The sequence below is a fragment of the Octopus bimaculoides genome, chromosome 22 (genome assembly GCF_001194135.2).
Source record: "Octopus bimaculoides isolate UCB-OBI-ISO-001 chromosome 22, ASM119413v2, whole genome shotgun sequence".
NCBI classification, from domain to species: Eukaryota; Metazoa; Mollusca; class Cephalopoda; order Octopoda; family Octopodidae; genus Octopus; species Octopus bimaculoides.
In genome coordinates this window covers 30,694,373-30,706,000 of record NC_069002.1, presented here as the reverse complement: position 1 = coordinate 30,706,000, position 11,628 = coordinate 30,694,373, and the positions used below count along the sequence as shown (strand labels likewise).

Genomic DNA, 11,628 nt, shown 5'->3' with positions numbered 1-11,628 from the left:
TATATATATATATATATATATATATATATATAAAACCTCACATGGAAATATAGTTTCAGGAGTCCAGCACCAGCATTGTATGCTTTTACTAATTTTGGCCAGTGAGTTGTGGCCATGCTGGGGCACTGCTGTATATCTAATGACATTTCATAATGAATTTAATAGTCTAATAATAATAATAATAATAATAATAATGATAATGATAATAATAATAACTTACTTTATTATCTTCGATTTCTTCATATAATTTGTCTGGAGTTGCTGGAATTGGGTCAACATTATTGATGGTCTGGTCCATTTCAGCTAAATCCTCAAGAAGGTTTTCTAGAGTATCAGAAACCTAAAAAAATAAAAAAAAAATATATATATATATAAATGCATGCATGCGTGTGTGTGTGTGCGTGTGCGCGTAACATTCTGCCATTTGATAACTAAATATGATCATGAATTGAGGATATCAACATATATAATACATACAATGAAATAAGGATATTGAAAGATACCAAGGCAGATATCACAACATTTGTAACACACACACACTATATAAGTAAACAATGGCCTTCTTTCAGTTTCCGTCTATCAAATCCACTCACAACGCTTTGGTCAGCCAAGGGCTATAGTAGAAGATACTTGCCCTTGGTGCCATGCAGTGGGACCAAACTTGAAATCATAGAATTGGGAAGCAAACTTCTTACCACAAAACCAGGTTTGCAAGTATCGCCATACCTGACAGTTAATATTAATTATGTGAAAGTATATTTAAAGGTAGGAATATTAAAATGAGTGAAATGGGGTCAGATGTGTGATGGCAATTTTGTTAAGGAGTTTGTTTTGTGGGCATCCAGCCATATAAACCAAGCCAAATCAGACCGGAACTTGGGGCAGCTCTCCAGCTTATAATACTAGTCAAACTGTCTAAGCCCATGCCTGGATTGAAAACAGACACTAAATGATGATGGTTCCAGGTTCAATCCACTGTGGAGCACCTTGGGTAAGTGGCTTCCATTAAAGGCTTGGGTCAAATTATGTTTTGTTAATAAAATTAGCAGAAAGGAGAACATATAAGAAAGCAGTCTAGATACCCCTAAAAAAAAAGACAGGATGGTCATTACTGGAATTTCTCTGATCATAAGTCTTCTTGATAAGGGTCAACCCAGGGTTAAAAAAAACAATACCTTAGAAGTATGTTCTAATTGTTAATTAGTTAATTAGCTTCTTTTATATTGCAGCTTGTTCTGGGTTCGATTTTAAACTACATCCGGTAGTAGAGCCCTAGTTTAAGAGTGTGGAATCATCTCTTAGTGACTATTGCTCCCAAGTCTACCCAGACCCAAAGCAGTGGCACCTGTGAGAGTCACAGCTGTGGTTCAATTAGACACACCAATGGACCCAAGGCAGATGAGGCCTTTCAGCTCTTTAGCTTCTCATCTAAGAGAAGATATCACCATATAAATCCTGCCTCCCTGGTAACTGTTAGGCTTTTGGCACTTGTTGCACCAAGCCATTTACAAGTCTGAATGCCAAGAGGGTGGAACTGGCACTGCACAAACCATGTCCACCATCATAAGAACAGTCATCATGCAGATTGTTCAAGAAACCAAGACACCAACATTATCACAGTTTCTTCGTAAGTGCAGTGGACAACAAAACACTGAACCATGGATATCATGCAGCTGTCTTTCTAAACCCTCGGTTGTCGAAGTGACAAGAGAGTCTCTAGTGTATAAATTACAGAATACTTCCTCCATCTCTATTCAGGAGTTGGTGGCACTATGTATGATTCAATATATTTAATATACTAGGGTCTTTATTGAGCACCCAGTTCACAGCCACACCCTATTTTAGACTCAATAAAATCCCAAATACAACTGAATGTTATTTCTTTCACAATGAGAACTTTATATAAAAGATTTACAACAAAAAAAACCAACAATGCAACATTGATTAATTGAAATGGTTTAATTATGGCAGTGGCGCCTTTAACCATAGAATTGACACTCTTGATTATGGTAATGGCACTGTTAATTATGACAATGGTGCTCTGCTTACCTCTTGTGTCATGGCTTTTCGTTGTTCCATAAGTTTCTGGGCTTTTTGTCGAGCTTGTAACTTCAAATTGTCGTATTTTGTAATAATGTTTAGCAACTTATTTTGGAGGTCATCAGAATCATCGTCCCCACAGAATTCCATTAATTCCATGCCTGTATCCTTCAGGTCTTCAACAAATGGCTTGTGATCCTCGATGATCTTCTGAGTAACCTAAGAGACAAAGAAGAACATGGAATTAAAAGAACAAAAGAAGTTCTGAAGAATATTCAAAGTTCGATTATGATTAACAGATGTAAAAATAAAAAAATAAAATGAAAATTTTTTTAAAATAGGAAATAAATCAAGGAATATTGCCAGATTTAGACTAAAAATAGGACCAAGAAACATATGGAGTGTGGGGTACTGTGTGAAGCTGATGTCAACTTTGTAATTAGGCAGAAGAACTATATTAACTGAAGGTTGTTAAATGTCTGAGATGTGATCATCATCATCACCCTCATGATTTTATCTCTTGCTTTCCATACAATCACGAGTTTGGCAGAATCTGACAAGTCAGAGGACTGTACCGTACTCCAATGTTTCAGTTTTGTTATAGTTTCTATGGCTGGATGCCCTTCCTAATGCCAACCACTTTACAGAGTGTACAGTGTAATTTTTTTTTTCCGTGGCATCAGCACTAAAGAAGTTGTCTTGTCCGCAGCAAACCAGCATTGTCTTGGCTCAATTCTACAAAGTGTACCAACTGCTCTTTCCATGGCACCAACACAAATGAACAAATATCTGTCCACCTATTATATATGTACATATCTGCATGTTTAGACATTAAAATAATATTCATTTTAAAGCAGTTTTAAACAATAACAAATAAACATTCATTTATGGTTTGATTCTACTGAGAGAAGAACCAAATTTATTGAGAATATCAAAGTGACTAGAAATTCAAGTTTTACCTGAAGACTTGTTCAAGCGGTGAGGTGAGCCAATTAGCAAAACTGGAACTCCCAGTCGACTGGATATCCTCATTGTGTGCATTCTTTTATTTGTGTCAGTCATTTGACTGCGGCCATGCTGGAGCACCGCCTTTAGTTGAACAAATCGACCCTGGGACTTATTCTTTGTAAGCCTAGTACTTATTCCGTCGGTGTCTTTTACCGAACCATTAAGTTATGAGGACGTAAACACACCAACATCAGTTGTCAAGCGATGGTGGGGGGACAAACACAAACACACACATATAGACAGGCTTCTTTCAGTTTCTGTCTACCAAATCCACTTACAAGGCTTTGGTCGGCCCAAGGCTATAGTAGAAGACACTTGCCCAAGGTGCCATGAAGTGGGACTGAACTTGGAACCATGTGGTTGGTAAGCAAGCTATTTACCACACAGCCACTCCTGTGCATGTGAAAAAAAAATATATATATAAGCTTGCTTCCCAACCACATGGTTCCGGGTTCAGTCCCACTATGTAGCATCTTGGACAAGTGTCTTCTACTATAGCCTCAGGCTGACCAAAGCCTTGAGAGTGGATTTGGCAGACAGAAACTGAAAGAAACCTGTTGTTTATATATATGCATGTATGTGTGTGTTTGTCCCCCCCTACCATCGCTTCATAACTGATGTTGGTGTGTTTATGTCCCCATAACTTAGCAGTTCAGCAATAGAGACCGATAAATTAAGGCGGTGCTCCAGCATGGCTGCAGTCAAATAATGAGTGAAACAAGTAAAATAGAATAATACATGAATGTATTGTTCATAATTATAAGCTTATTTAAATGACAAGCAGACAAAATCGTTAACACACCGAGCAGAGTGCTTAGCGGCATTTCATCTGTCTTCAAGTTCTGAGTTCAAATTTTGCCATGGTCAACTTTGATTTTCATCCCTTCAAGATCGATAAAATAAGTACCAGTTGAACACTGGGTTTGATGTAATCAATTTATCCCCTCCCCCAGAATTACTGGCCTGGTGCCAAAATTTGAAATCCATAATTATAAATCTATTTAAAGCAATGGAGCTGTCAGAATGATTACTGTGCAGGGCAAAATGATTACCCGCATTTTGTCCATCTTTACATTCTGAGTTCAAACTCTATTGAGGTTGAGTTTGTGTTTAATCATTTTTGGGGTCAATAAAATAAGTACCAGTTAAGCACTGGAGTCAATGTAATTGATTTCCCAACCCCTCAAAATTGATGGTCTTGTACCAAAATAAGAAAACAATTATTTGTTCATACTCTTAAATTATCACCTCCACAATTCTTCATTCTCACCATCAATTAATTATTCTTACTTTTAATTTACCCATTCTCATTTTTAGATTAACCATTCATACCTGTAATTTATCCATTCTTACCTTCAAATTATCCAATTGTTTTTTCACTTGATCCAAGTTTTCACCAGATGTGTTTTGAGTTTTAAGCTCTGCCTCCATTTCTTCAAGCCAAGCAGATATTTCCGCCTGGTTCTCACTAAAATGGGACGCTAGGGGCAAGGCACTTTCAAGGTGTTGCAAGCGATCCAAACTGAGTTGACAAACGATATCTGCTTGGGTCTGGATGCTATCGAGCCGTGATTTAATTGCTTCTGTTTGCGTGTTGGTTGTCTCTCGCAACATGAGATTACATTTATTAATTATCTCTTTCACGCAGTTTCTCTTCATGTTGAGATCGTCATGGAACACCTGCAAATAAATAAAATGTTCTCTTTACTTTCCTTGCTTACCGTATGTTGCCAGCTAAACTGAGGTCACATTATGTCATATTTCCTTCCCCAGCATAAATAACCCTCACCTGATATGTGTCTTACATTATTTAATGACAGTAATTACCTTTAAGGAAGTTTTACAATCTTAACCAATTACCATATCTGCCAACATATAAAACATGCTTTTGTAAAAAAAAATTGCCCTGCATCTAATGTTGCTGTAATAGAGATAAGAAACTAAATGTCATGGGCTATGGAACTGTGTGAGCATAAGTTTTCTAGGTACAATAATTGTTACTAATAATAAAATACTGAAAACAAACCAAAATATCAGTCTGTTAGCACAAATCTACAAGAAATTGCTTAGGGTACGTTGGCAGTTATGTTGAGGTCACATTATGTTGTATCTCCTTGCCCAGCATAAAATAACCCACACCTGATATGTGTCTTACATTATTTAATGACTGTAATTACCTTTAAGGAACAGTTTTACAATCTTAACCAATCTTAACCCCAACCTCACAAAATTGCAGGCCTCGTGCCAAAATTCAAAACCATTATTATTATTATTACGATTATTATTATTATTATTATTTCTCTTACCTGGTGGTCTCTCAGTTGAACAGTGAGTGTGTCAGGATCAGAACTCACAGACTCAGCTGTGTTGATCTCATTCTCAGCTTTATCCATGTATTTCAACATACTTTCAATTTCAGTCAAAGCCTGAAACAAAAATTACCATCATCATCATCATCATCATCATCATTATTATGATAAAGAAGGCAGCAAGGTGGCGGAATCTTTAGCATACTGGATGGAATGCTTAGCGATATTTCACCTGTCTCTATGTTCCGAGTTCAAGTTCCGCCAAGGTCAACTTTACCTTTCATGCTTTCAGAGTTGGTAAAACAAAGTACCTGTCATGTACTGGAGTTAACACTATCAACCAGTGTCTCCCAACCTATTTCCCCACCCAGGCCCCACCATAACTTTCCAGAAAAATCTATGCCCCACCAGTGGTTGGGAAAATACAACTTGATTTTTAATATTTTATCACTATTATTTAATACAAAAGAATCAACCCAGTAACTCTTTTGTCAAGTACAGAGTACAAAAAAAAGTACATTTTTGACTAAGTGAATCACTTTAGTGAGATCCTTGTGCTTGGTGACTGGCACAATGCCACACCACAATTTTCCCAGGCCCCACTGGTGGGTGTGTATGCCCCACGTTGGAAATCACTGCTTTGAATTGTTCTGCTTCCCCTTGAAATTGCTGGCCTTTTGGCCAAAACCAGGATCCTTTGTTCATTTTCTTGACCACTCAGAACAGTTTCAAGAATAAAAGGAAAAACATAGGATAAGAAATTTGATCTTCCTCCTGATGAATGTAAAAACTGTTTGAATATCTGAGTAACACCTTGAAGTGATGTTGATCAGGAGAAAAATTCAGTCATGATTTTACGTCCAATTTCCCACAAGAGCAGGGATTAGACAAATATACATAATTCAGCATTGCATTACTGCTGGATGCTCTTCCTGTCACTAACTCTGATCTGTATTTTTCAAGTAAGAGGTCCCTCATTCCATAATCATCTTGAAAGGCCAGAGGACAATTTGTTGACCAGGAATCACTCAAATTTCACTTTTGTAGCTCAACAGTTTTTCAAACAAAGCACACAGAATACAAACATTCACGCAACTCTCCACACACACACATCCATTTTTTCCCCATTCACTATTCTTGAAAGGGTCATGGGGGTAGAGTCTTCAGGAACCTCTTCCATAGGGTCCTATCAGAAGCACCATCATTACATTCTCCGACAGATTCCCAAGTGTGACCGACTGAGTCTATGGACATTGTCCAACCATCTCCTTCTTGGTCTACACATGTCTCTGGCCAGTTGGATTGGCTTGAAGAATCTGTCTTGTGAATCTTTCCTTTCGCATTCTAACACATGTCCCTACACACACACTATATATAATTACTGTCAACCAAAGTCACTCACAATGCATTTATGGTTGGGCTGGTTGGGAGCCGCTACCATAGAAGACATTCACCCAAGATGCCATACAGTGAGATTGAACCCAAAACCATGTGGTTGGGAAGCAAGCTTCTTAACTCCTCAGCCATATGTACCAAAATAAACAAAAGAGAAAGCAAATTACCTCGACTGAAACTTTCTGGACCAATAATTCTGTAAGTTGATGCCATTCTTCTTGTACATCAGCAGCAGCTTCTTTCAAATGACATCCATTGGACACGTTCTCCTTTCCAGCAATGTGTTTTACCAATTCCTTGATGTCATTTATATCAGGTTCTTTAGATTTCTTCTCAGCATACAAAGCATCTATTTTTGATTTAAACATATGTAAGTTCTGCGAGGGTCCTTCACCATTCTGCTGAATCATGCCAATAGAAGACGTCAACCAAGATTTCATCACTCCAATTTTGTCCTCCAAATCTTCAATGTTACCCATCACCTCCTCCAGATCAGAAATGCGTCTCTCTGACAACGACTCTACGTTTGCAATGCGTTCATTTAAGTCCAAGATTTTTTCTCTGGCACCATTAACATCTGAGGATTCCTTCAACAGATTCTCCAGTAATGTTTTGTTGGTGCTCAGGTCAGCTTGAATCCTTCTCTGTTCGTGGATCTGTTCTTCCAAACCTTGCTTTTCGAGACAGATTTCTGGATTCCTCATGAGTTCATCTTCAATCGAAGACAACTGCACTCCAAGATTATCAAGCTGCTTTATCGCATTCTTAGATTCAGACAATGCTGAATTCAAGACTCCTTCTTTACCCTCGATGGCATGGTAAAGGTCTTTATGAACAGCTTTCTTATTCTCCATCACATCTTTCACACTGTTCGCTTTTGGTGTCATGTTCAGCTCATTTAGTTCATCGACCAATTTAGTGCCAACATGCTGCAAGTCTCGTATTCGTTTCTCTTGATTCAAAACATTAACTTTCAACTGCTTCACCTTTTCAAGTTGGTAGGCTTCACTGGAATCCTTCGTGGCATCAGAACCATCTGTGATTCCATCAAACTTGGCTTTTATATCAGAATAATTGGAATTGAGTTTGTTGGAAAGTTCTTGGAAGCTTTTGTCATGTTTTAGGGCGAAGGCCAACTTTGCCAAATAACGTTCGGATTCTTGCACAATCGATCGATATTTGCCCTCCAGGGCCTCGATTTCATCATCAATCATTGCCGATTCTTCTGTTTCTTCTTTGATGGTTGGAAGAATGTGGACACATTTACGGTACCGGTCAACTCCATTCATAAATTCCTACAAATAGAGAAAATATTCAAAGAATGTGTTGCAGAAATAAGTTCATAACTTGAGGCTCTAATTAAATTCTTTAATTAATTAACAACCAACAACAGACAACAATAATCTAAAATGGCAGTAACTATGTCAGTAATTCTAAGATTATAAAAGACAATCTGATATACGAATCATATATAAAACAGGAGTCTTATGTAACACAATGTTAAGTGTTACCTCATCATCGTCCTTCAATGTGGTCAAACAACCAATCCTAACCAATCGGGATTCAGAGAATGGGTTGTACCATTTCATCCTTTTGATCACTGAATACAAAACGTGGCTCATGAGGCCTCCATTTGGCTGTCTTTCTTGAGTCACCATCTCACCTTCGTATGTCTATCTGCCACATGGTTACCCATTTATAGCTGATCAGAGTGGAGCAACATGAAATGAAGTGTCTTGCTCAAGAACACAATGCACAATCCGGTCCAGGAATTGAACTACAATCTAATAACTGTGAGGGCCACATTGTAACTACTAGGCCACACACCTTCTCTAACTGTAAGGTTTACACAGTCACCTGTAATAGGAAAATGTTGGTACACTATCAACTGTAGTGTAAGTGTGGTTTACACTGCCAGATGAAGTGAAGTGTAATGCTATTAGATGTAATATGTTACACTGTCAAGCATAATGCAGTGTAAGTATAACACTGTCAAACAGCATAGTGTATGTGTTACACTGTCAAATGCAGTGTAGTGTGATACACTTAAACACAGTGTAATGTGTTACACTGTCGAATGTAGTGTGGTGTGTTACACTGTCGAATGTATTAATAAATTCACTAATTCACACAACACTATGCATTAAATAAGAGACCACTGTTTACTAATTAGTCATATTCATAATTATCGCCAACATACATTTAGCCCTAACCAATAACTTACCTGGGTGTCATCACGGAATTTGTCAGCAAGTTTAACCAAAGCTGAAATATCACCCTCTTTTGCTTTCAGCTCTTCGACATATTTCTGTAAAATAAAATATAAAGATTTAATATTCATAATACGAACAAAAGATAAATTCAGCAAAGTTTGTAGTACCAGGTGACTGGCTATGTATATCTGAGAATACATCAGGTGGGTGACCATTCACACCTGATTAGTTACTATTTTACTGTGATCATACAAAAAAAAAAATTAAATGTTTAAATTATCTGAAAAGGTTTATTAATAGTTTTCTTAAGCATTTACCTCATCTTTACCATGTTAGCAAATATACCATGTGATCACATGACTGACCAGACTATGAGATTTTGTTATACATCACTGGTCACAATTCTTTTACTTGTTTCTGTCACTGGACTGTGGCCATGCTGGGGCACTGCCTAGAAGAATATTTTTTAGTCAAATGAATTGACCCTAGTACTAATGTTTTTTTCTATTAAGCCTGATACTTATTCTATCAATCTCTTTTGCTGAACTGCTAAGTTAGAGGGACGTAAGCACGCCAACACCAGCTATCAAGTGGTGGATGGGGGGGGGGACAAAACACACACACATACATGATGGGCTTCTTTCAGTTTCCATATACCAAATCCACTCACAAGGCTTTGGTCAACATTAGGCCACAGTAGAAGAAACTTGCCCAACGTACCATGCAGAGGGACATGAACCCAGAACCATGCGGTTGGGAAGCAAGCCTCTTACCACACAGCCCTACCTGCACCTATTTACTAGTTTCAGCTCGAGAGATGCGGTCATATGAAAATATGAAGAGGCAACTAACTGGTATCAGTTTATATCAAGGAATTTGTATCCATTACATAACATTACATCATCAGACGCAACTTTACCTGAACTCTCTCTCTATGCATATGTGTGTGTATGTATATATGTGTATGTATATATATATATATATATATATATGCACATACATACATACACACCTTTATAGTGTCTATTTACAATACACACATAAACAAACACACACACCCTGTCTTGGGTTTCAACAACAGGAATAAAGAACACATCAGATGATGTATTCTTAGATACATTACGCCGTAATAAAAGAAAGGTTAGTCATACTTGGAATAGCATTTTATGGTATGTCGGCTTGATCCAGAATGATCCGGATCTAACTAACAACAACAAGGAAACTCCTACAGGTCATTCACCCTGCTAAAAATAACAGCTGAATCTCCCTGAAACCACTCGCTACCATCTTACAAAAGGACACATAGGATAGTGTAGGCCAAGCTACACTATTCCAGAAGAAATGTTAGTAAGATCATGTCTGGAATGACCTTCGGATGTGGGTCTGGCTGCTGTTTCAGGGATGACCTGGGGTTAAACAACAAGGATGCTCAACAAGAAATTGTGTTTCTGCTTTTCTCTCTCTCTCTCTCAATAAGGTCAAAGGTCAGTAAGTTGCCAAAGGTCATTCATTTGATTAGTGAGCCAGGCTCTCCTCTTATTAAAAACATAACCTCATCCCCACCGCTGCCACCAGCCTTTTATCTTTCACTTGTTTTAGTCATCAGACTGCGGCCATGCTGGGGCACTGCCTTGAGCAATTTTTTTTAGTCAAATGAACTGACCCTTTTTTTTTTTTTTTGTTAAGCCTGGCCCCGATTCTATCAGGCTTTTTTTGCTGAACCACAAAGTTACAGGGATGTAAACACACCAACACTGGTTGTCAAGCAGTGGTGCGGGACAAACACAGACACAAGGATACACACACACACACACATACATACATACATATATATACGATGGGCTTCTTTCAGTTTCCCTCTACCAAATCCACTTGCAAGGCTTTGGTCGACCCAAGGGAATAGCAAAAGAGACTTGACCAAGGTGCCATGCAGTGTGACTGAACCCAGAACCATGTGGTTGGGAAGAAAGCTCCTTACCAAAGAGACATGCCTACAAAGTTTTTTATCTTTTTTTCCTGCTTGTTTCAATCCTTATTCTTTTACTTTTTTCAGTCATTTGACCGAGGCCATGCTGGAGCATCGCCTTTAGTCGAATAAATCAACCCCAGGACTTATTCTTTTGTAAGCCTAGTACTTATTCTATCAGTCTATTTTGCCGAGCCGCTAAGTTACGGGGACGTAAACAAACCAACATCAGTTGCGAAGTGATGGTAGGGGGGCAAACAAAGACACACATATATATGTATGTGTGTGTGTGTGTGTGTGTGTATATATGTATATATGTCGTTGTTGGCACTCCGTCGCTTACGACGTCGAGGGTTCTAGTTCAACGGAACAGCCAGCTCGTGAAATTAACGTGCAAGTGGCTGAGCACTCCACAGACACGTGTTCCCTTCACGTAGTTCTCGGGGAATATTCAGCGTGACACAGTGTGACAAGGCTGACCCTTTGAATTACAGGCACAACAGAAACAGGAAGTAAGAGTAAGAGAAAGTTGTGGTGAAAGAGTACAACAGGGTTCGCCACCATCCCCTGCCGGAGCCTCGTGGAGCTTTAGGTGTTTTCGCTCAATAAACACTCACAACGCCCGGTCTGGGAATCGAAACTGCGATCCTATGACCGCGAGTCCGCTCGCCCGAACCACTGGGCCATTGTATATTTC

General features: G+C 38.5%; 1 protein-coding gene across 1 annotated transcript in view; it reads right to left on the bottom strand.

Annotated features, from left to right (window-relative positions):
• The window catches only part of LOC106873493 (microtubule-actin cross-linking factor 1, isoforms 6/7), a 102,508-nt gene that overhangs the window by 89,370 nt on the left and 1,510 nt on the right, over nucleotides 1-11,628 (bottom strand). Inside the window, exons 2-7 of the mRNA XM_052975688.1 lie at nucleotides 8,977-9,060; nucleotides 6,920-8,047; nucleotides 5,355-5,474; nucleotides 4,402-4,728; nucleotides 2,050-2,259; nucleotides 221-340 (exon numbers count right to left, since the gene is read on the bottom strand). Coding sequence (XP_052831648.1) covers nucleotides 221-340; nucleotides 2,050-2,259; nucleotides 4,402-4,728; nucleotides 5,355-5,474; nucleotides 6,920-8,047; nucleotides 8,977-9,060 — 1,989 coding nt within the window. The remainder of the gene's footprint in view (nucleotides 1-220; nucleotides 341-2,049; nucleotides 2,260-4,401; nucleotides 4,729-5,354; nucleotides 5,475-6,919; nucleotides 8,048-8,976; nucleotides 9,061-11,628) is intronic.